The sequence below is a fragment of the Dermochelys coriacea genome, chromosome 1, assembly GCF_009764565.3.
Source record: "Dermochelys coriacea isolate rDerCor1 chromosome 1, rDerCor1.pri.v4, whole genome shotgun sequence".
NCBI classification, from domain to species: Eukaryota; Metazoa; Chordata; order Testudines; family Dermochelyidae; genus Dermochelys; species Dermochelys coriacea.
In genome coordinates, this window is record NC_050068.2 from 47,450,881 (window position 1) to 47,477,259 (window position 26,379).

A 26,379-nucleotide genomic window follows, 5' to 3' on the forward strand; every position below is an offset into this window, starting at 1 on the left:
GGACGGGCTTCGCCCGCCCACTTCCCGGATCCCAATAAGACTGCTCTCCCATAGCCTTCTAGCTTGGAGGGAGGTGGGAAGCTGCTAGGCCTTAAGCTCTCCCTGCTGCTCCAGCTGCTTCCCTGGTTGGGCCAGACACCCACCCCCCCGTTCTCTGCTACCTCGCTGCTGGACCCCCCACTCTTGGGTGCTGCTACTGCTCCAACTGCAGCCCTGGGGTGGGGAGGGGGCTGCTAGCCCACTCCGCAGAGAGGAGGAGTGAGGGACCCCAGCCACTGCTGTTGTGGATACCACCACCACCTGAGAGGGGTCTATTCTGCCTGCCTGGACTACCACCTGCAGTTCCTGGAGCTGCTGCTGCTGCTGCTGCAGAGGCCGCTGCCTGGAGCTGCTGAAGCCCAAGGAGGAGAAGAAGAGAATCATCTACCAGTGGGGAACACCTAGAGACTTTGCAGACCACCGTGGAGGGGGCCCTAAGACTTAGTAATTTTCAAACTGTGCTCTTGTGGTGGGGGTCTTGACTGTGCTTGTAGGGACACGGGGTGTGGCATGGAGCTGCCCCCTGAACCATCTTTGTGTCCCCCCCAACCCCCACCACTACTACCACCACCACTACCCCCTCCACTCCCACTGGCTGTATACCATCTGCCTCAGCTCCTGCCTCTGGACTCAGCTGCTTGCTTGGCTTGCCATGCCCTTTTTCCACCCTTTGGGCCAGAAGCAGCAGCCAGCTTAAAAAGACTTGTGCAAGTGCACGTGGGCGCATGTGCTCCCCCCCCCCCGGACTGCCTACCCCCCAGCTTTGCCCTTTACTACCTGCCCCATTTGCCACTTGTAGCTTTGCCCTCCCTTTTGTCCCAGACCTGCTTACTAGCTTCAGTTTGTTAGCCTGCCCTGCCCATTTCCTTCTGCAGCCTTTGTTTGTTTGCCCCGCCCCAGCCTCTGAAGCTAGCCCCTTGGTTTCCCTGCCCTAACTCCAGACGGCTTAGCCCCTCGCTCCGTGTGCCCATGCCCCCTCCCATGCGCTTGTGCAATTCCCCGTTTCAGTTACAACCCTCTTCACGGCACCCCCAATGTTGTTGTATTCCCCCCCCCTCCCCTAGTGCACGAAGAGGAGCTGGAATTCCACCTTGTGTCGGTGACTGACCCCTAACCCCTGATTGCCCCCCATCCAGCCCACCCCTTTTGGCGCCCTCCTCCCCTGCCTGCAGCGTAGCGGGGAGGAGTGGTCGACCTGCTTCCCCTCTCCCCTCCTCCTTGCTCATGATGGAGGGGGATGAGATGGATGGGACCCCTCCAGCAGCCTGAGCTCCCCCTCCCCCGCCTACCCCTCCATCATCCCCCCCCCCAAGCTTCTACCTCCGCTGCTGAACCATCTGCCACCGCCCCCGCTGCAGCAGCAGCAGCAGCGACGGGCACTGGGGTGACCTCCACTGCTGCCACGTCTCTCCCCCTCAGATTCAGGGGGAGTCCCCCCAGCCGGCGGGAAGGGTCAGGGGAAGAAGAAGGGGAAGGGCCCCGCTAAAAAGACCAGGCCCTCCATGGCAGGGGCTGCCCCCAATGCCCCGGCTCCATCTCCAGCTGGGGCGCCCCTCCCCGCTGTTCCCTCCACCAGCTCTACAGGTGTCCCTCCCCCGGCCCCCAGAGCATACGCTCAGGTGGCGGCAGCCCCCCTGCCTGCCGCTACGTCATTTCTCCAGCCCACCGCCTCCGCTACCATCTATCGCGGCCGGGGCCCCTTTCCCACCATGACCAGGAAGCACGGCGTCCGTTGCCTCCTGGTGCCCGCCTCGCCCCACGTGGAGACCTATGTGCGGGCGTTGGCGAGGGTGGTGGGGCCCACGGCCATTGTGGCGGCCTCCAAAATGTATGGCAAGGTCATCTTCTTCTTAACATCGGAGGCCGCTGCCCAGGGGGAGGTGAAGAAGGGCCTGGCAGTTGCGGGCATGTTCGTCCCCTTAGAGCCGCTAGAGGACCTGGGCGTCGGCCTGGTCCTGACCTCCGTCCCTCCCTTTCTCCCCAATGCCGCCCTGTTACCCACCCTCTCTACCCTGGGGAAGCCCATCTCTGTCATCGGCCCTCTCCTGTTGGGCTGCAAAGACCCCGCCCTCCGTCACGTCCTCTCGTTCCGCCGGCAAGTGCAGCTTCAACTGCCGCCGACGGCACGTGACGGAGAGGTGCTGGAGGGGTCCTTCCTAGTCCCCTACCAGGGGGCCCATTACCGGGTGCATTATTCGACGGGGGAGGCCTGGTGCTACCTCTGCCGGACAATGGGGAGGGACTGACTCTTGGCCCGGCAAGGAGGGGCATCTGGGATCCCCGAACCCCGGCAGGGCACCGGCCCCGTCATCGCCGGCGCCCTTGGCTGCCCGGCGCCCGAAACCACCCCTCCTCCTTCCCAGTCCACCATTGCTCCCGCCCGGGCCCAAGGGGCACCTCTCCAACTATGCCCAGACGAGCGGGAGAGCCCCGCCCCCACTGCTTGCAATCTGGCGGGGCCTGTGCAGGAGGGTGCGGCAGGGACACCGCCAAGCATGGGAGAGGGCCCGCCCCAAGGGGAATCTTCCCTCCATTGTGCTGCCCCACCGTTACCCCCTCGAGTCCCTGAGCCATCGCCTCTGCCCCCTGACACAACCCCTGCTAGCCAGCCCCTGGATGATGCCATGGAAGGCTGGGCCCTGGTCCAGGGGAAGCGGGGCAAGCGGAAGGCTCGAGCTCTGCTCCTCCCATCTGACGCCGAGGCCCCCCAGAAGACCAGGAAGGGGGGAACCGATGCCGAGCCTTCTGCTCTACCCACGGGTGTGCTCCATCCACCAGAGCCGGCTGGGGAAGACGTGGCAGCACTGGAAGGCAGTATCTCCCCTCCACGGGAGTCCCTCCCCTCCAAGACCCCCGAGGCACCATCTGAAACCCCAGTGTGCCCCGAAGCAGTCATCGCATCAGGTGCCGGCGAGGAGAATCCCGGGGTGGCGGACACTGATCTCCCATCAATATACGAGGAGATCGAGGCCCTGGGTCTGACCCCGGTCACCCAGGGGGAGGACGATCCTATGCCAGCGGGCCTCGATATAGGCGACTTCACTCCAGCCCCCCTTTCCCCATGCTCCCTCCTCCTAACTGTTGCTTCCGCTTCCACCTCCGAGGGGCCCCTGGACTCCTCCATCAACCTGGCTGTAGATGGCACCCCACTGAGGGCCGCCGAACCTGTTGAGGCGACGGCCAGTGCCACGCGGCCAGGACCTGAGCCACCAGGGGCACCCGTCGTTGGTGAGGAGCATTCGACCTCCTTCCCAGGAGAGGGCCCTACAGGAGAGAGTCCACCCCCTGATGCCGTGGCTGCCACCATAGAGCCTGCGCCCGGCATCACTGAGAGCCCTCTCCTCACCCAAAATCTCACCTCTAACCTTGCCCCTACCCCTGTCCCTATCCCGTCCACATCCCGAGATGTTATTGCGGCCCCTGGGGATGTCTCCTTCCCCTTGCCAAAAGATGACCCCCAGGGAGCGGCCTTTGTGTTTATCCATCCTGACCTACCAGGGGCTGCTATCCTCCCTCCGCCACCCCCTATCCCCCCAGCATTCAGGTCAACCCATCAGGAGCCCCGTCGGGGGTCCGCACCCTGTCTGCCTGTCTCAGTGGGCCACGGAGCTGTACCAAGGGCCCCGTCGGGGAGTAACCAGACCATAACCCCAGCCCCCCCATGCGCTGCGAGAGGAGTTGCGGGAGTTTCTAGAAGACGTCCGTGGCTCCCGCAACAAAGTCCAGCTTGTCCTCCAGCGATGGGGAGACTTTAATCAAATCCTTCGGGCCGCAAGGGTCCTCGTGGGGGAGGGTAAAAGGACCGGAAGGCAGGGTGCCGTGGCCTACCAGCAGTTCCGCCTCTTCCGTGACTCCTTACTCACCTACGGGGTGGGTCACGGACTGCTGCGCGGCCCGCCGGGAGCCGCGAGCGTCCCTACTGGCGAGGATCCCCCCCAGCCCTCCTCACGGCACCCTTTACCATCGCAACATTGAACACCCGTGGCTGTAGGATGGGTCTCCGCAGGTCCCAGGTGCTCTCCTTCCTTCGAGAGGGGAGGTACTCTGTGGTTTTCCTGCAAGAGACCCATACGGATCCGACCGCCGAAGACAGCTGGCGGCTGGATTGGGGGGACAGGGTCTACTTTAGCCACCTCACAGTTCGTACAGCTGGAGTGGCGACCCTGTTCTCCCCCGACCTACGGCCCGAGGTGCTGGGGGTCTCCGAGACTGTGCCGGGTCGCCTGCTGCACCTCCGGGTCCGCATGGAGGGGCTTGTAGTCAACGTCATCAACATCTATGCCCCAGCAGCAAGCCCGGAGCGGCTGCAATTCTATCAGCAGGCGTCCGCCTTCCTTGGCACTTTGGATCCTCATGAGTGCCTGGTCCTGGGAGGGGACTTTAACATCACCCTTGAGGAACGGGACTGCTCGGGGACCGAGCAGAGCCTGGCCACCGTCGGCGTCCTCCAGGAGATAGTCGAAAACCACTCCCTGGTGGACGTCTGGCGCGACCACCACCCGGATGACACTTCCACGTTCACCTTTGTCCGGGTGGAGGCCCATCGGTAGCGCGACTCCCGGTTGGACCGCATTTATTTATCACGCTTTCATCTTTCACGAGCCCACTCCTCCAGCATCCGGCCAGGCCCATTTTCTGACCATCATATAGCCACCGTGACAGCCTCCCTCTGCGCAGAGAGGCCGGGGCCGGCCTATTGGCATTTTAACAACAGCTTGCTGGAGGATGCGGGCTTCGTGGCATCCTTCCGGGAGTTCTGGCTGGCCTGGCGAGGGCAGCGGCGTGCCTTTCCCTCGGCGCGGCGGTGGTGGGACCTAGGGAAGATGCGCATCTGGCTCTTCTGTCATGACTACACCCGGGGCACCAGCCGACGGAGGGATGCGGTGATAGAGCAGTTGGAACGGGAGGTCTTAGAGCTGGAGAGGCGTCTGGCCGCCAGCCCCAAAGATCCACCCCTCTGTGAAGCGTGCCGGGAGAAGTGGGAGGAGCTCAGGACCCTCGAGGACCATCGGGCCCGGGGTGCCTTTGTTCGATCCCGCATCCGTCTCCTTCAGGAGATTGATCACGGCTCCCACTTCTTCTACGCCCTGGAGAAAAAGAGGAGGGCTAAGAAACATATCATCTGCCTACTGGCAGAAGATGGCACCACCCTCACGGATCCGGTGGAGATGTGCGGGAGGGTGAGAGCCTTCTACACAAGCCTTTTCTCCTCGGATCCGACCGATCCTAACACTTGCAGAGTGCTTTGGGAGGAGTTCCCGACGGTCAGCGCGGGCGACCAAGACCGTCTGGAGCTGCCTCTCACTCTGGCCGAGTTCTCGGAAGCCCTGCGTCGCATGCCCACCAATAAATCTCCGGGCGTGGACGGGCTGACTGTGGAGTTCTACCGCGTGTTCTGGTACGTCCTGGGCCCAGACCTAGTCACCGTCTGGGCCGAGTCCTTGCAGAGCGGGGTCCTCCCTCTTTTGTGCAGGCAAGCCGTGCTGGCCTTATTGCCGAAGAAGGGGGACCTCCGCGATTTACGAAATTGGCGTCCCGTCTCGCTCCTCAGCACGGACTACAAAGTCGTGGCAAAAGCCATCTTACTGCGGCTAGGGTCCGTGCTGGCGGACGTGGTCCACTCAGACCAGACCTACACCGTCCCGGGCCGCAGCATCTTCGACAACCTCTATCTGGTCCGGGACCTATTGGAACTTGGGTGTCGGGATGGTCTGTCGTTCGCCCTCCTGTCCTTAGATCAGGAGAAGGCGTTCGACAGGGTGGATCACGGGTATCTCCTGAGCACTCTGCAAGCGTTTGGCTTCGGCCCCAGGTTTGTGAATTTTCTCCCGGTGCTGTACGCCTCCGCAGAGTGTTTTGGTCAGGCTCAACTGGACCCTGACCGAACCGGTCAGCTTCGGGCGAGGAGTATGGCAGGGGTGCCCCCTCTCAGGCCAGCTGTACACTCTGGCGATCGAGCCCTTCCTCTGTCTTCTCCGAAGGAAGTTGACAGGGTTGGTGCTGCGGGAGCCGGAGCTGCAGCTGGTCCTGTCGGCGTACGCTGATGATGTGCTCCTCGTGGTCCAGGAGCTGGGCGACTTGGCGCGTGTGGAGGCTTGCCAGGCCATTTATTCGGTAGCCTCCTCTACGCGGGTCAACTGGGTCAAGAGCTCTGGCTTCGTGGTAGGGGACTGGCGGCAGGCGAGCTCCCTCCCACCCGCGCTTCAGACCATCTGGTGGAGCACGGGTCCGCTGCTCTATCTGGGCGTTTACCTTTCTGCCACGCATCCCTCTCCGCCAGAGAACTGGCCAAATTTAGAGGGCAGGGTGATAGAGAGGCTCCGGAAATGGACAGGACTACTCCGGTGTCTCTCCCTTCGAGGGAGAGCGCTAGTGCTTAATCAACTAGTCCTGTCCATGCTCTGGTACCGGCTCAACACCCTGGTCCCGGCCCTGGCTTTCCTGGCCAACCTCCGGACATCGATTCTGGAGTTCTTTTGGTCAGGACTGCACTGGGTCCCTGCAGGGGTTCTCCATCTACCTCTGGAGGAGGGAGGGCGGGGCCTAAAATGTCTGCTCACTCAGGTCCATGTCTTCCGCCTCCAGACCCTGCAGAGGCTCCTTTATGGTGCAGGTAGTCTGGCATGGAGCATACTGGCACACGCCTTCCTGCGCCGCTTCCGAGTGTTCCGATATGACGGGCAGCTCCTTTATCTCCATCTGAGAGGCCTTCCGCGAGACCTCTCCGGGTTGCTGGTCTTCTACCAGGACCTCCTCCGGACTTGGAAACTCTTTACAACGACCAGGTCCGTGGCGGCCACCGAGGGGGCAGATCTCCTCGCGGAGCCCCTGCTATACAACCCCCAGCTCCGTGTGTAGGTGGCGGAGTCCCGCTCGGTGTGCCAGAGGTTGCTTTCAAACCGCGCCAAGAAAACATCTCTACACGCTCATGCTCCACACCCTTCACACCCGCACCCTCGTGTCCTGCCCCGATACAAAATGGTGGGACCTCCTGCCACCTTTGGAGGGTGAGGAGCCCCGGTGGGCCAGCCTATATTCCACCTTAGTCCCAAGGCCCACCGAGGATGTCAGTTGGCGGCTCCTTCATGGAGCCGTGAGCACGGGCGTGTACTTGGTTCACCTCAATCCCAGACACCTGCCCCTTTTGCAGCGTGAGGGATACCCTGGCACATATATACTTGGAGTGTGCCAGGCTGCGGCCCCTATTCCTACTCCTCACCAGTATGTTATTACGTTTTTGGCTGCACTTCTCCCCTCCCCTTCTCATTTATGCACTCCCTATCCGCGGCCCCACAAAGTCACGGGATCTCCTGGTCAACCTCCTCCTGGCCCTAGCTAAAATGGCCATCTAGAAAACCAGAGTGAGGAGGTTGGCCGATGGTGTCTCCTGTAACTGGGGCCTATTTCAAATCCTCGGTCCGTTCACGCATCCGGGCACAGTACCTCTGGGCGGCGTCCTCTGACTCCCTTGATGCCTTTGAGGAGCAGTGGGTGCTGTCCGCGGTTCTCTGCTCGGTGTCCCCGTCCGGTTCCCTTCATTTGACCCTTTGACCATACTCCTGTCCCTGTTATTTCATTAGTTGTCCTCCGGAATTTTTTGAGTATCTAGGTCCTGTGGATCCCCCTTTTAGGCTGGGGGGGATCCTTTAGTGGTGGATGGGCTTCGTCCGCCCACTTCCCGGATCCCAAAAGAACTACTCTTCCATAGCCATCTGGCCTTGCCCCATCATAATGTATATAAAAAAACAAGTGCTAATTAAATTTGTGATTGAAGTCATTGGGTGACGATCTGCTCTGGTTTTACTCATATACTGCCAAACATGAAATATATGGCAGAAGTTCTGCATACTTTTTGGTTGTCCATTGACAAATTCATATTATAAACATCAATCTATAACAAGCCAAATTTGTAATTTATTGTAAACTAGACTGAAGTTTATATTAATGGAATACAAATAGGTATGGTTAATCTATACCTGGTTTATCTGTGCATGTACGTCTCCCAATGGCATCAGTGCATACAGATAAATCAGGTACTTATTGTTGTGAACAGGTACCAGTTTGATTTATTAATCTTAATTTTTTAAATCCCAATTAAGAGGAGGTTGCTAAAGATGCAAGTTAACCAGGTCGAATTACACTTTTTTCTCTGTATAAATCAATAAAATTAGTCTTAAAATTTATCAACGAAACTTAGAGCATGAATGTGTGACGGCTATATGCTATTGTTAACTATAATGTATCTTTCAAAAATGGATTCCTTTAAGATATTGGCAGGGAACCTGAACATGCTGATATATAGAGATCGCTGAACTGGGGCATTTATTTAAAATCAAATCAATACACCAAGTTTTGACTGATCTAAAAAGCTTTACATCTGTAGTTTTTTGAACTATACATTCTTTGAGTGTACAGTCTCCCTTGAACAGTAGTTTCCAAAACAAGGCAGAAACTACATTTTCTAAATCATTTGAGACTCTTTGGACTCAAAGACTTTTGTAGATTTTGGGGGCAGTGAGGGGAGGTTGTCTTTTGGTTTTTGTTTGTTTTTGCTTTTTTTTTTTTACATTTTTGGTATCCTTAAAATATTTTCTGTTTGCTGAAAGTAGTGCCATAAAGAATTGGATATCTGGCATATTTACAATATTCTTTTGGATTGCCTTCATTCCTTTATAAACATGGTGTATTCCTTATGGATTTCGGGGCACAATAACTCTAATAATCAAGCAGGAAATCATAGCTCTTTGAGACTGAGATATGATATCACTGGACACTCAAATTAGTGAATGCCAGATTAGTGGAGACAAAGCATAAATTATATATGACATATGGAAACAGTAAATAGGCCATTATGGCACCATCAGGAGCTTTCTTTAATGACCTGAAAATCAAAAAGGAATCCTACAAAAGATGGAAATATGGACAAATTGCTAAGGAGGAATATAAAAGAAACACACAAGGTTGTAAGGACATAATAAGAAAGGCTAAGGCGCAAAATGAGTTATGCCTAACAAGGGACATAAAAGGCAATCAGAAGAGGCCTAATTTCCTTCTTTAAATATGTTAGAAGCAAGAGAAAGACAAAGGGAAGTATAGATCTTCTACTTAGTGGGAAAGGCGACCCCTTAACAGATGACCTCAAGCAGGCTGAGGTGTTTAATGGCTATTTTGCTTCAGTTTTCACTAAAAGGGTTAAGGGTGACCAGCAACTGAACATAATTAACGAGGGAAAGAAGGCAAGCCAAAACAGGAAGAGAACAGGTTGAAGAATATTTAGACAAGTTAGATGTATTTAAGACAGCAGAGACTGATGAAATTCATCCAAAAATACTTAAGAAACTAGCTGAAACAATCTCAGAACCATTAGCAATTATGACAGGTTTCAGAGTAGCAGCCGTGTTAGTCTGTATTCGCAAAAAGAAAAGGAGTACTTGTGGCACCTTAGAGACTAACACATTTATTTGAGCATAAGCTTTCGTGAGCAATTATCTTTCAGAACTCAAGGAGGATGGGTGAAATCCTCTGGGATTGGAGAAGGGCAAACATAGTGCCTGTCTTTAAAAAGGGGAACAAAAAAGACCTGGAGAATGATAGACCAGTTAGCCTAACTTCAACACTTGGAAAAATACTGGAACAAATTATTAAACAATAGCATCTAGCGTAAGCATGATGTAAGCATCTAGCGGATAATAGGGTTTTAAGGAATAGCCAGCATGGAATTTGTTGAGAACAAATCATGCCAAACCAACCTAATTTCCTTCTTTGATAGGGTTACTGGCCCAGTGGATGGGAAATAAGCAGTAGACATGATGTATCTTGATTTTTAGTAAAGGCTTTTGACACAGTCCCCCATGACATTCTCATAAGCAAACTCAGGGAAATATGGTCTAGATTAAATTACTGTAAGGTGGGTGCACAACTGGTTGAAAGATCATATTCAAAGTGTTCTTAATTATGGTTTGCTATCAGATTGGGAGGATATATCTAATGTGGCTTTGCAGGGATCAGTCCTGAGTCCAGTACTATATATTTTTTTAATGGCTTGGATAATGAAGTGGAGAGTATGATTATAAAATTTGTGGATGACCCCAAGCTGGGAGTGGTTGCAAGCACTTTGGAGTTCAGGATTTGAATTCAAAATGACCTTGACAAATTGGAGAATTGGTCTGAAATCAACAAGATGAAATTCAATAAAGACAAAAGCAAAGTACTACACTTAGGAAGGAAAAATCAAATGTACAACTACAAAATAGGGAATAACTGGCTAGGTGGTAGCACTGCTGAAAAGGACTTGGGGGTTATATTGGATAACAACTTGACTGTAAATGAGCAACGTGATGAGTTGTGGAAAAAGGCTCATATCATTCTGGGGTGTGTTAACAAGAATGTCGTGCTCTACCTGGCACAGGTGAGGCCTGAGCTAGAACACTGTGTCCAGTTCTGGGTGCCATGTTTAGGAAAGACGTAGGCAAATTGTAGAGAATCCAGAGGAAAGTAACAAAAATGATAAAAGATTTAAAAAACCTGTCCTATGAGGAAAGGTTAAAAACACTGGGGACGTCTAGTCTTGAGAAAAGAAGACTGAGGGGGGACTTGATAATAGTCTTCAGATTTGTTAAGTGTTTTATTAGAGAGGCTATGATCAACTGTCCTCCACGTCCACTGAAGGTAGGACAAGAAGTAATGGGCTTAATATTCAGCAAGAGAGAGAGTCAGGTAAGATATTGGGAAAACCTTTCTAACATAAGTTAAGCTCTGGAATAGGCTTCCAAGAGAGGTTGTAGAATCCTCTTAATTGGAGTTTTTTAAGAACGGGTTGGACAAACACCTGTCATGGATGGTCTAAAACACTCCCCCCCCCTCCGTTTTTGAGGCAGAGGACCCCAGCTTATGGATCATGTTTTCTCTCACCTCATTGACCCCAGCCAGGACACATGCCACCAGGTCTCTCTTCTCTCCAAGGCAGTAATTATAGGGTCAATCCCACTCTAACCAAACATCTTTAGTCTTTGGCTCTAGCGCTTCATTCTAAGCTGTCCTTTTTTCCCTTTTGTGGCTCCCTCATAATATTCACATTTGCTATCTCTGTACCATGACACAGAATGTAAGCAGTCTGCAGCAAGTGTGCTTCAGTATTCTTCTTCGCTTTGTTTCTAGAGCTCAGATCATACTCTGTCCTCCATTCTCTTCTTGAAAACTGAAAGCTTCATAATTTTCCAAGCTCCCCCATGCCATCAAAGTATGAAACTTAAATTGATTTCTGTATGATTGGCAGACTGCTGGGCCACACCTACATGCTGTCATTTGGCATATCGACTTTCATACATTTCACAATCATTTCAGAAATACAGTGTCTTCTAATGAATATTTTCCCATTTTAATTTTATTGTGTATTTGTATCTATGTATCTTTCATGTTTTGATACTTTTAATATTCATTAACAATTTATTATCCATGTGCATCATTTCACAAATAGAGTGGGAAGTTTTACAATTACAAATGGATACAAACACAGATAAAATGTTTGATTTTGGAATTTATCTTTATGCCAATATTTTGTTACAGCCCTTTTAGGGCCCCAATTCAGCAAAGCGCTTAAGCACAGGCTTAACTTCAAGCATGTACCTAAAGCATTTTGCAAAGTGCTTAACCAAATGTTTAAATCTCACTGAAGTCAATGGGACTTAACCTGCTTAAAGTTTTAGCATATACTTAAGCGCTTTGATGTATTAGGGCTTTTATGCCCAATCCTGCAACCCTTATACAGCTACAAATGTGCCATGTGAACCCCTCTTCTCACTTTCAGGTGACATTGTAAATAAGAAGCAGTCAGCAGTATCTCCCATAAATGTAAACAAATTTGTTTGTCTTAGCAATTGGCTGAACAAGAAGTAGGACTGAGTGGACTTGAAGGCTCTAAAGTTTTACATCGTTTTATTTTTGAGTGCAGTTATGTAACAAAAAAAATCTACATTTGTAAATTACACTTTCATGATAAAAATATTGCACTTCAATACAATGTATGAGGTGAATTGAAAAATACTATTTCTTTTGTTTATCATTTTTACAGTACAAATATTTGTAATATATATAATATATTATATATATTGTAATATATAAAAATATAATATATAAAGTGAACACTGTATACTTTGTATTCTGTGTTGTAATAGAAATCAATATATTTGAAAATGTAGAAAAACATCCAAAATATTTAATACATTTCTATTGATATTCTATTGTTTAACAGTGCAATTAATTGCGATTAATTTTTTTAATCTCAATTAATTTTTTTGAGTTAATCGTGTGAGTTAACTGTGATTAATCAACAGCCCTAATGTCAATAGTTTTAAACTTACTACTATTTTTACTATAGATTGGGAATGAACTTTTCCACACACACCCCTTCTGCAGACATGGGCCTTCCTCAGAAACCACATTCCATCTGGCCTAAGAAGTCAGAATTGTCAGAAACTCAGTAACATACATGAGAGACAGTCTGCTGAGGGCCTTAAATGTCAACTATCAACTTACAGTCAGTCCACACACCAGCAGTCTGTTAATGCAGAAAGCAAAGTAGTGTCCTGGCAAAATCTTTTCTGCCAAGACATTGTAACAGATCTGCATCTTTGTCAACCCAGTATGAAGAAAAGTAAGGCAGCAGAATTGGATTAGTGCAAAGGGATGCATTAGGGTCACAAGTTCAAAGTAGCCACACTCTCAAAACAAAACCACCTTTGAGCTGAGTTAACAAAAAGACTTCTAATATCAGCCATAGATCAAGGGCTACACCCCGGCTGCAAGTTACACTGACTAATGCAAAATGCTATTCACATTACACCTCCTACTTAAACAATAGGCATAATTTTGGTTGTTAGAATTTCCTCTCTTTCACTTCTTTGTGTAATTGCATATCTAATACATAACTGTGACTTTGACCTGTGCTTGAACAGCAATTTTATATGATCATTTATTTGCTTTCAGCTATTTCAAAAAGTTTTTGTATTGTTCCTATGCACTCCATGTGTGAATATGCACACCATTAACAGATGGGATTTCATCATTTGAAAACCTCTTGGCTAATAATGTTCTTCGAGTATTTGTCTGGGTCATAGCTTGTGTTACCTGTTTTGGAAATCTTTTTGTCATTGGAATGAGCTCTTTTATCAGAGCTGAAAACAAGAAGCACACTACATTTATCAAAATGTTGTGTTGTAAGTATATATTAGTGGTATTATTTTTAAATCAAACTGACAGACCATTGTACTATGTATATTCAAGTATTCAGCCATTTACATTATAGATAAAAATATAAGCAATGCATTAACTTCAGAATATTAGTAAACTTTGCTATTTTTGTCCCATTTTCTAATATTCTAAATATAAGCAGAAAGTTGCTTTAACCCTTAAATTCAAATGGTCAAGATGTACAAGAAGAGTCTATGCAGCCTAATGGTTTCACTTTATTAATTTTACTGTTAATTCTACATCCAAGAAAACAGAAAGGTTAACTAGTGCTGGACTGGCTATTGCATGCATTTTGTGATGTGATGTGCCATGCCATCTTATTCTTCTCAGTTTTGTCACCAGCAGCTAGTAAACTCCACTGTGGTTTTTAATTCCATGTTTCATATTAGCCAGAAAATTATATTGACTCCAAATTAATGTACCATATTTTGTCTAACAATAATTTTGGAATTAAGAGCCTGCATTTGAACAATATTAACACAGGGCCAAATTTAGATCTGCTATAAACAAGTGCAACTTCCTTAAAGTCAATTTATACTGGCTTCAGTTTATAAAATGTGTGTGATGCTTCCCCCTTCTAGCCTATAGAGAGGATATGGAATCTGATACTACTTCCAGGTAAGAGAATTCTCCCTTGGCTCAAGTAGTATTAGCTTGTAGTTCCATCTCCCTATCTGTATGTGATTGTCAAGTGAGTGGTGTCGGTTACCTGCAGTTCATAGATTTACCATGGTGCCATAACCCAGTATTCATGGCATGATCTCAGCCACTTCCATCAAATTCATTCTGATGCCACAAGCCCTGGGTTAAATTACATTACTGCATATATCAGCCAGGATCTGGCCAATTCTAAGAACATTTTCAGTATATAAATCTTTAAATGTAATTACTATTTTCAATTATTTAATTATTTTTAACTGTGAAAATTTCTTTTTAAATAGGTGCTGATTATCTGATGGGTGTGTACTTGTTCTCCATTGGAGTCTTTGACATTAAATATCGTGGACAATATAAAAACTATGCTGTGCTGTGGATGGAGGGCTTACCATGTCATATCATGGGTTTCCTGGCCATGTTTTCTACAGAGGTCTCTGTCTTGTTGTTGACATTTGGAAAAATATTTAGTAATTGTCTTTCCCTTCAGTAATATCCCACCAGGAAAGCATCAGGCAATAATAATCCTTGTATCCATATGGTTTATTGGATTTGTAATAGTAATAATCCCATTTTGGGGTGAGGATTTTTTTGGAAAGTATTATGGAAAAAATGGAGTTTGTTTCCTACTTTATTCTGATCAAACATAAGAAATTGGAGGCAAGGGGCATTCTTTTGGGATTTTTCTTGGTAAGTTTAATATTTTCATACATCTTTATTACTTGTTTTTCTTATTGCAATACAAAAACTGATTTCTAGACTACAGCAAAGTCATGGATAGTAGATATATTTTACAGTGGTCCCAACGATTGTTCGGCAGGCTTCCTGCTTCTGAAGTACTTAAATTTTTTTTTCTGCCAGTTTTTGTGTCTTTTGCTAGTTGCTCTTCAAATTTCTTTTTGGCCTGTCTACTTATACTTTTACATGTGACTTGCCAGAATTTATGTTCCCTTTTTATTTTCCTCAGTAGGATTTGATCTCCTATTTTTAAAAGATGTCTTTTTGTCTCTAACTGCCTCTTTTACTCTGTTGTTTAGCCATTGTGGCATTTTTGGGTCATCTTACTGTTGTTTTTTTTATTTGGGGTATACTTATAGTTTGAGCCTCTGTTATGGTGTTTTTAAAATTTTCCATGCAGCTTGCAGGCATTTCCCTCTTGTGATCATTCATTCTTTTTAATTTCCATTTAACTAACCTCCTCATTATTGTGTAGTTCCCCTTTAAGAAGTTAAATGCTACTCTGGTAGGTTTCTTCTATATTTCCTCACCTATAAGGACGTTAAATGTAATTAAATTATGCTCACTATTACCGAGCAGTTCAGCTATATTCACCTCTTGAACCAGATCCTGTGCTCCACTTAGGAATTGCCTCTCCCCTTGTGCGTTCTAGGACTAGCTGCTCCAAGAAGCAGTCATAAATGGTGTCTAGAAATTTTATCTCTGCATCCCATCCTGAGGTTGCATGTACTCAGTCAATATGGAGATAGTTGAAATCCCCCCATTTTTATTGGGTTTTCTGTTTATTTAGCCTTTGTAATTTCCCTGAGCATTTCACACTCACCATCCTGGTCAGGTGGTTGGTGGTATATTCCTACTGCTATACTCTAGAAATTCCATGCTTGAATAATAAGAAATTCATACAGATTCTATGGTACTGTTTGACTCAAAATTTTTACTATATTTCACTCTATATTTTATTTCACATATAGTGCCACTCCCACACCAGTGCAACCTATTCAGTCATTCCTATATATTTTGTACCCCAGTCTTACTGTGTCCCATTGAAAATCCATTGTACCACCAAGTTTCTGTAATTTAATATCAGGCACTGAAGTTCACCCATCTTAGTATTTAGACTTCTAGCATTTGTAAAATTTGTCACTATTTAGTTGTGTGCCTTCATGTGATGTAATTGAATGTGACTCCTTTTTGTTTGACTGTTTCTCTTCAGTTCCTACCTGAACTTTGTCAACTTTTATCCTCTCCTCTTTATTAAGATATAGATTATCCCCTTTAAATCTTCCCTTAAGGGATGTGTCTGTTCAAACCATGTGTTCCTCTGCACTTGTCAGCTTCCCTCCAGTTCTGACTTTAAAAACCCCTCTATGACCTTTTTAATTTTACATGCCAGCAATCTGGTTCCATTTTAGTTTAGGTGGAGTCCAACCTTCCTATAAAGACTCCTCCTTTCCTAAAAGGTTCTCCAGTCCCTAATAAACCTAAATTTCTCCTCTGAACACCATTGTCTCATCCATGCACTGAGACCCTGCAGTTCTGCCTGTCTAACTGGCCCTGCATGGGGAACTGGAAGCATTTTCCAGAATGCTACCAAGGAGGTCCTGGATTTTAATCACTTACCTAGCAGCCTAAATTTGGCCTCCAGGACCTCTCCTCTACCTTTCTACCTAATGTACCCTGACCACCGTCTGCTCCCAGCACTGCATATAAGTCCGTCTAGCTGTTTCAATAGGTCTGCAATCTTTACACCTGGCAGACAATTCACCATGCAGTTCTTCCAGTCATCACACATCAAAATATCTATATTTCTAATAATCAAATCCCCCATATCTATTACCTGTCTTTTCCCTAATAACATGGGGCCCCTCCCCCAGAGAAGTATCCTTAGTATTCCTGCACAATAATGGGGACCCCTCTCCCCAGAAGTATCCTCAGCGTTCCTCTAGAAGAGGATTTTTATCAGTCCACTTTACAGTCCACAAGTAGGAGTTGCATGCATATCGGCTGGCATGATACGGTGCTAACTCTTGCAACATTTTCTTGTCTGTCTTTATGTGCAGCTCTCCTCCCTGCATGCTGTTTTCTGCAAGAGAGGAGCACATGGACCTCGGGGAGGCAGGTTGGATTTCTGTAACCACAGCCTATGTTTGTAACATATACATATATTTGTTAATATATAAGTCATACTATGGAACAATAACTTTTTAAATAAAATGCTTCAATGGAAGGACAGAAAATAGTTGTTTATGAGAAGAGTCTTACACAGGTGCCAATTGAGGAGAACAAACAAGGTCTTAATAACGTATTTGCAATGAATTTATTATTGTCAAATTTTAATATCAATAAAATATTTATAAGAAATCATCTTCCAGAAAAGAATTTTGATAGCCTCCTATTAAGTATATTCACTCCTTCTTGGATTTTTGATACTTTAAAAAGGCATTGGGGGGACAATCTAAAATAAACCCCCAAATTTGCAAACAGTGTATGTAGATGGAACAACTTAAACATGTGGATCAGCAACCTCTGAATTTTTCTTTTTTAATGAGCCAGTCCTACTGTGAATGCAGTAATAAAATAAAAGTATATCTAAAACAGGTCCTATTTCTGCAACCCTGGTCATGCAAATAGTCCTTACTCAACAGAGTGGTCCCATGTATCTTAATGGGATGATTTGTATGAGTACAGACTGCTCACATAACACTTACTTGAGTCAGTAAAAGTTGCAGGACTGGGACTCTAGTGAGTCCCAAGTAAAAATGACTACGGCTCTGATTCAGTAAAGTATTTATATATGTGCATTGCTCATGCACTTAAAGTGATCATATGCAACCCAGTGGGGCTACTTACGTGGCTAATGTTACATGCGGTTTTAGAATCTTGCCGAACTGGAGCCTAAAACAAAAACTAAAATGATCTCTTCATTTGCCTGAGCTTGCACTAAAACCTCCTTGGAAGAGATCAAGATCTCTCAAAAAGGTCATTCTCTCAGTTCCACGAAAACCGCCTCAAACCAAAATCTTTAAACTGAATAGCTTAGTCTAGCAAGAACACAGAAGAGAGCTATCTTCCTTCACCAGCAACTGCTATGTCCTTTTTATATTTACAGCTCATAAAATTTTCAGTGAACAAGGAAATGCAATATTTCCCAAATCAGTGCTAAGTATAATGGGTTTTTCAGCAGGATGCCTCATCATAGAGGATTTCCATTGTTCATAGTTTGGTTCTGTTTTTGAAAAAAGAGGTGAGGCCTTCTTTGCGAGCTCATACCTGCCAAATGCAATTGCCTGAAGCATTTTTTGTTTTTTTTCCCTTTTAACTGAACAGGGGATTGCTACATGAGTTTGACGTAGTCTTTGGAAAGTTTATCGCCCTCATATTTTTGACTCGGGGGAGGGGAGTGTGATTCTGTACAAACATCAACCCTATATTTTTGTGTATAGTTATTTTTTGCCTGTTTTGCTAAAAGAAAACCTGTGAACACTGACCAAGAGACAAAAATTGGGGATAATTGTTAAATATAAATATTTTGGCAGTGTATGAATGTGGCTTACGGAATGTGGGGCAGAGGGAAGACAGTGTGCCAAGATTTTTGACTAATGCTCGGTCTTTGGCATGGTGGTGTGTATTTCATACTGGAGTTTTTATTTAGTTTTTTTTATGGCTGCTTATTCCCAGTTCAATTTATAGCCTAGCTAGGGAAATGATTCCTCAGATTCTCTGTGTTAATCTTATATGACTGCTATTTTCTGCTATTACACTGCACCTAAGTTATCTGCTTTTGTAATTTGATGATTTGATCCATTATGATCCCCGATGAGGATGAGGTTGAATGCTGGTTGGGGATACCTGATTTTACTAATTTATAAAGTGGAAAGGTTTCAAAAGATTTGGAACCATCATGTTGTGCATCAGTGCAGCTACGTACAATAAAGGCCCTAAGCCTTTGCCAGCCTGGGCAGAACACGTTTTCTGAACCCCATGGAGCAGCAAAAAAAAAAAAAAAAAAAAAAAATGGCCAAATGGCACAGCGATATAGCATCCCCTGGAAATTGTGCTGCTTGCTGGCCCCGAGAATTGGCCATGGCTATATAATTGGATTATCTTATTATTGTTAGCCATATCCCTGCCCCCACTTCTTTCCCTCCTTTTGTTTGTTACACTAACTTGTGTCTTGTATAAAATTAGATTCTGCACTCTTCACAGAATGGACCATGTCTTCCTATATGTATATGTGAGGTGGCAGCTTGCAGATGATACAAAATTATTCTAGATCAGAGGTCCCCAAACTGGGGTGCACCCCCCAAGGGGCACAGAGGAAGGTTCAGAGGGGCACAGCTGGGGCCTGGGTCAGCCCCTATGGGAGGCGGGAAGGGAGCACCACCCAGCTCTGGTCCTGGTCCCAGTCCGGCCCCGGCCCCAGCCCCAACTCCAGCTGCCAGCCTCATACCCAGGGTTTCACACCTGGCCCCACACCCGGGGCCCCAGCTGCCTGGCCTACGCCCAGGGATCCGCTCCCTCCCATGGCTCCTGACCCCGAGCATGAGGCCCCAGCTGCCGGCCTGAGCCCCCAGCCTCAGCTCCGCTCCCACCCCCGCCCCCTCCTGTGACTCCAGACTCAGCCCCCTTACCCCATCTACGTCTTCCCCTCCCGGAGCCATGGCCCTGCTCCTATCTTGGATTGGGGTGCACAGAGGAGGGTAAGTGGGGGCATGAGGTAAAAAGTGTGGGGACCACTGCTCTAGATAGGTAAGTCCAAAGCAGACTGCAAAGACTTACAAAGGGATCTCACAAAACTGGATGACTGGGAACAAAATGGCAGATGAAATTCAGTGTTGATAAAGGCAAAGTACTGCACATTGGAAAACATAATCCCAACTATACATACAAAATGATGGGGTCTAAATTAGCTGTTACCACTGAAGAAAGACACCTTGGAGCCGTCGTGGATAGTTCTCTGAAAACACCTATTCAATGTGCAGCAGCAGCTGTCAAAAAAGCTAAAAAATGTTAGAAAGCATTAGGAAAGAGATGAATAATAAGACAGAAAATAACTTAATGCCACTATATAAATATATGGTACACCCACAGCTGGAATACTATATGGAGTTCTGGTCACCCCATCTCAAAAAAGATACATTAGAATTGGGAAGAGTGCAGAGAAGGGCATCAAAATGAGGAGATTAAAAAGATTGAAACTGTTCAGCTCAGAAAAGACTGACAGAGGACATGAAAGAGGTCTACAAAATCATGATGGTATGGAGAAATAGAATACTGAAGTGTTATTTATCCCTTCACATAACACAAACGGGGTCACCCAATGGAATTAATAGATAGCATAACAAAGTGCTTCTTCACACAACACACAGTCAATCTGTGAAACTCAATGCCATGGGACGTTGTGATGGCCAAAAATATAACTGAATTTAAAAAAATCTAGATACGTTCATGGAGGATAGGTCCTTCAATGGCTATTAACCAAGTTTGTCAGGGATGCAACCCCATGCTCTGGTTGTCCCTAAACCTCTGACTGGCAGAATCTAGGCTGGATGATGCGAAGGACCACTCGATGAATTACCCTGATCTGTGCATTCCTGCTGAAGCATCTGGCACTGGCCAGTTGGAAGACAGGATACTGTGCTAGATGGACCATTGGTCTGACCCAGTATAGCTATTTTTATGTTCTTATGTTTTTACAGAACCTGCATTGATTGCACTGGAGGAGCCATGTAGGCCAGCATTCCAGCAGATTGTACCACTATGGGCACAAGGGCTCAAGACAATGATATTTTGAGTAATGGTATCCTGAGTTCCTTATTCACCGTCACAAATCTATACACACACTCAATGGTAATTCATGGCTCATGTTTGCATCTGTAGCCAACCATATGGGGATAAGATGAGTCCCTCTTTATAGTTGCCTTAAAGCAATGTTTAAACATGGTTCTGACAAAACTGTATTATAACACTGTTTGTCAGGGTCAAATGGAATTTGGGCTATAGCTTGTTTTTGAAAAATAGTCTAAACTGATTTTGGCCCCATCCAGACCACCTACCCAGCAAAACTGTGTTATAAGAAGATTAGCAACAATTGGACCAGAATTCTGTTTTTGGTTGCATTGTTGTAAATTCAGAGCAGCCCCCTTTATTGAGAACAGAATTTGGCCCATTGCTAAAAGTCCACTTCTTAAACACAGATATGATGCTAGTGTAGACTGGCTTTTAGAAACAAGTTGCAAATCCTGTTTAGTGTACATTCCTCCTGCAGTAATTTGTGGTAGGTTTTTGAACAGAGCTGAGGTAGCTGTTCTGGGGCTAGTACAAGTATTAGCTGTTTTTGTCCTTTCCACAGTAACTATGTCATTATTTCAGTGATATGCAGGATTCCTGCAGATACTTTGTGTTCCAGCCTTATTGGAGCATATCTAGTCAGGGGCTCAGACCTCTGAGGAATTCTGGAAGCTATCTGTTTCTATAGTAAGTTACTACAGAGCCTTCATTTCACACTATGCAACAGAGGGGAGTACATCCGTACATGTAGATAAGAAGACTTTGTGACAGCAGAAAATATATAGGACATATTTCTAACAATAAAAAGCTATCTGCAATGATGAATATTTATAATAAAGTTAGAAGTAAGAAAGAATATAAAAATGGTGGGAGACAAGTAAGATATGAGGATATCCCTTTTACAGGATTTGCTGTTTTTGAATCTTCTGTTTTTTCCAACAGTTGTGAACCTACTAGCATTCATCATAATAGTGTTTTCATATGTCAGTATGTTTTATTCCATTCAACAAACTGCCCTTCAGACATCAGAAGTAAGAAGCAACATTCACATGGATGTTGCTGTTGCCGATCGATTTTTTTTAATAGTATTCACTGACTCCATCTGCTGGATTCCTGTCTTTTTTATAAAAATCCTCTCCCTACACCAGGTGGAAATTCCAGGTAAATCCAGTCAGCTGTTTGAGAATGTGATTTCTTATTTCTTCTTTGGTTAAAATTTCAAATATTTATACAGGTCTGAACCCTGCAATGCTTGCCCCGTGCTTCTTCAGGCAAAACTCTCATTGACTTTGGGGGGAGTTTTGTCTGAAGAAGGACCTAAGGATTATGCTATCAGGATTTAAATATTTGCCAAAACATTTGACTTCATTGTGTTCAGAAATTAGATTCAAACTAAGGCATGCGCCTCTCAAAATTCATGTAAGGAACTGAATACTCACCTGAATTGTACAGTGACAAAGCTCTTGTACTGTGGTGGCTACAAAATCTCACAATACATAAAATAAGTCCAGTTATTTGCCCACTTAGAAAATATAAGTATGCCAAGAGCCTTTTTCAGCCAATCTGAACTCCAAAGGGGAAACATTGACAGATCCCTAAGTATTCAACTACTGATAGATAATGCTTTAATAAAAGCACCTTGCCTTTCCATTATACTTCTAGAAAACTGACATCTCACATTTTGCATAAAGTCAGGTAAATAGCTTTCACCATGAAGCTAACAAAGGCATTATACAAACACCGCAGACTGTCAGGAAACCTATTGATTGCCTGGAAAAAGATTTGTATCCCAGTAGGAAAAGTGGTTAAACTTGGATGATTGAAAAGAAATTGTGGTTCTCATATATGTGTTCCAGGTAGCCTATTTCCCCCATGTCTTAGGCCCTAGTTCAGAAAAGCATCCCAATTCAGGACAGCGCTTGAGCACACATTTAACTTTAAGAGCTAGGTATTGGTATTAGTATTAGCAATGTCTGTTATTTGATTAAGTCCCATTGAAGTCAATGGAATTTAAACACATGCTTAAGTACTGTCCTGACTAAAGATGGACTTAAGCGCATGTTTAAGTGTTTTCCTAAATCGGGGCTTTATTTCAATAGACAGCAAGTAAATACATGAGAGAGTATTTGGCCATAGCACACAGGTTAACAACCTAGCTTTTGTGAAAATATTTCAGTTTTATGCCTTTTCCCCTCTTCCATTAGAAACCATGCTCTGCTTAATAAAGAACCAATAGAAAGTGTGTATTCAAGCCCTTTTCATATAAAAATGATTTTATATTATAGTTCTGAAAAATTCAATACAACAAAAGGTGTTGAGTTTAAAATACACTACATTGTTGCTTCTATGTACTTCATACCAAAAGAAAATGCTGATTATCTTCTAAAGTTCTGTATTTCATTGTGTTTTTTTTCTAGGCACTGTCACTTCCTGGATAATGATATTTATTCTGCCAATAAACAGTGCCTTGAACCCAATTCTCTACACTCTCACCACCACTTTCTTTAAGGAGAAGTTAAAGCAGTTAATGCAGAAACATCAAAGGAGGTCGGTTTTCAAAAATGACAGAAAAAGCTTGGCTACTTCAATAGTATGGACAGATGATTCCTTAATTCGTGCCTCCTCTCTTAGACTTGGATTTTTAAACAAATAACTTTTGGGGGATGAGTAAATAAGTTAATTTACGAATGATGATTTCTCAGCAAGAGCATGGGAATTGGAAGCACCAGAATTAGTTATGTTAATCTTTTTGAGATTCATTTTGAAATGTCTTTGTATTCATCTTCCTGTAAGATAAAATGACAGCTGTTGCTTTTATCATTTCAGTTTCATGTAAAGGTTTCAGTGTAAGCACACTGTGTGTTGGGGTTGAAAATAATGAGGCATTTTCATTATTCATCCCACTCCCCATGAAGCCCTAATTCCTGCAAAGACTAAATTGGCTTGGCTTGTCCTTACAGACACTAAGTGGCATGGGGGGAGGGGAGAAGATGAATTTGAGTAGCCATTTAATTTTACACCCTGAAATGTTTTAGACAGTATTATAAGGTTTGAGGTCATGCAGTAATCCTATTGTCATCAGGAAAATTGGAAGCAGAACTGGTCCAAAATGACTGTGCAGCTGTGACTTTTCAGCACTGACTCTCAAGGTCAAGATTGGGTACAATTCAGAGGGTAATGAGAGGTCAGAACCAGTGCATTTAGCAAGTAGCCATCTAAGAGTAGGATTGCCATTGGCTACTTCTGAAGGGATCACTAGATGACAATATGTCCTTTCAAATTTCTATTTCAGTGTACTCCCCTAGAAATACTAGAAAAGTGATTCATGCCAGTACACTACTGCCATGAACCAATGCCAAGCAGGCAAAAATCTGGTGTCACAGCTCAAGTAGCTAGGCACCTCTTGTCTCAAGCTACAGTTAAGGTTCACTAACCCAGAAGCCACATGGATTTTTTTTTAATTTGCCAAGTAGTGTCCATACTTTCACTCACTTCAATTTCTAAAGCATTTCTACAGTGATTTTTGGCAATTATACTTGTAACTCCCAATTATTGTCTCTGTAACATATATAGATGAAGGAGTCTCCAAAACTACTTTGTCTCAGTGATATTGCACTGTATGTTACATGGTGTGGGTCTGGCTAATATGTCTCACCATGAGTCAGATAGACGGCTGGGCAGAGAGTCCACATACTTCCTATGTGGCAAGTATGTTCTATTTAAAGTCCTATGGGACTTATGTAACATATAGGCTTTGTGCTTGCTCTCTGCACAGAGATTAATTTCTTTTAGCACATAAGGTAACCAATCAATCACATAGGACATCAGAGTGTTATTTTTATTTTTTTTAATAAAGCAGGAGCTAAAAGTAAAATGAAACTGGGTTAACCTGCCCCTCCCCACTGTTCAAAGATAGAGCTAAGTAGGCTCCATTAGGAGTCTTTTTTGTTTTGTAAAGTGCTCACTAGAACTGAAATCACTTGTGATGGGGACAGCGTTTCTGCCCAGCCTGCTTCAGGTTCCCCCACTAAGCACTGACAATCACTGAGAACCAGGTGGAACCTCAAGAGACTGACCTGCAGAGGTCACAACAGAGAGGCAGGTGGCAGCAGAAGGTGACCAAAAAACAGCCGGCGAGGGTGAGCAGCGAGCAGGCAGCTGGTGGGGCAGCCAGGAGAACAATGAGCGGCTGGCGAGGCGGCCAGCAGAATGGTGGCTGGCGGGGTAGCCAGCTAGAGCAAGTGCTCAGATGGTGGAGCAAGCCAGGTGTCTTCTTCACCAGATGGAAGGTGAACTCACACAGATGCGCTCTGAAACCTGGGTCCTCACTGACCAAAGACAACCACTGTGAGTGGGATGTGATAAGGGAGCAGAGAGGGGCACAGAAAAGGAACTTTTGGTTGTAGAACTCAAGAACATGAGGCAGAAGACACTGCCCCATGCACTCTGGGGTGGGTGACCTGCTCATAGTTTTATGATTATGAATCCTGCTTGTGGCATTTTCCCTAATTAATGTCGGGTGACTTCCCTCCTTTCATTAAAAGTTTCTTTTCTAAATTCAGAATCTGTGCTTGTGAGTGGGGAAGTATTGCCTCTCAGAGGTGCCCTAGGGGTAGTGTGTAATTTTCCCAGATAACTGGGTGGGGGCTCGAGCCAGTTCTATGTTGTATTGTTGAAAAGGAATCCCTAGATATTGAACCCAGCCCTAATTGCTGCCGGCTCCACCAGGCAGAAGGGCTACAACAGCAATGTGGTATATCAACAGGCAAGGGAGACTAAGATCATCCCCACTCTGTCAGGAAGCCATACTTCTATGGGAATGCTGCATTCTGCACTAGATCACACTGGTAGCTTTGCACCTTCCTGATCTTCAGAACACCCTGGCAGGCCCGCTCAGTAGGGATTTTCCAGAAAACCATAAATGATCTCTTGAGGACTCAGTTCTGCAGAGCATCTTTTTCAAATGCATTTCTGAAAATAGTTCCCCCCTTTGAGCCCTTGGCAACCTGCTCCCTTTACTACCTGACAAATGAAAATTGCTTTCCTGGTGGCCATTACAATATCTAGAGGGGTAGGGGAGATTCAGGCTCTGATGTTAGGTCCCTTGTATACAGTATTTCACAAGGACAGGATTACTCTTAGACCTCACCCAAAGCTCCTGACCAAGGTATCTCAGAATTCCATATAAATCAGTCTATTCACCTCCTGGTTTTCTTTCCTAAGCCTCATTCTAGCCTGAGTGAAGTGAAGTGTTGCACTAGTCATTGTAAGAGCATTATCGTTTTATTTAGCTAGAACAAAGTAATTCAGGAGCACACATAGGCTATTCATGGCATTCACTGACAGGCTCAAGGGACAACCTATATATCCCCTCAGAGGTTATTCAAATAGGTCTCTGAAAGCATAAAAACTTGTTTTGAGGTAGCCAGGAGAGATCCCCCGCCCATAGTACAGCTCATTCCATGAGGGCTCAGGCCACCTCAGATGCCTGTTTGGCCAATAATGCCCATACCTAAAATTTGTAGAGCAGCTACATGGAGCTCGATCCATACACTTACCACTTGCTATTCCCTACTGCAGTTTTTCAGCCCAGATGCTAGCTTTGGTAGAGCAGTCCTGCAATCACTATTCAAGTAGGACTCCTCATACTCTCTTCCAAGTAGACAACTGCTTGTTAGTCACTAAGTGTAGGATCTGTCTGGACAATCACTCAAAGAAGAAAGAACAGTCACTTTCCTACAGTAAAGGTGGTTCTTTGATATGTGTTGTCCATACAGATTCCCCAACACACCCTCTGTCACTGCTAATGTACAGTCCTATACCTGTGGGATTCTGTATTGGCAAAGGAACTGAGGGGTGGCTGGGCCTATTTCACCCTTGAGTCAGGGGCATGAGTGTACCTATGGTGCA

At 45.7% G+C, this 26,379-nt stretch overlaps 1 protein-coding gene across 1 annotated transcript; it reads left to right on the plus strand.

The window, feature by feature from the left end:
• The first annotated feature begins 10,424 nt into the window (after positions 1–10,424).
• Positions 10,425–23,140, plus strand: RXFP2 (relaxin family peptide receptor 2). The gene is given in 6 exon segments (XM_038389114.2): positions 10,425–10,447; positions 13,024–13,253; positions 14,229–14,394; positions 14,396–14,631; positions 21,412–21,630; positions 22,887–23,140. Coding segments are annotated over 6 exon segments (1,128 nt in total).
• The last annotated feature ends 3,239 nt before the right edge of the window (positions 23,141–26,379 follow it).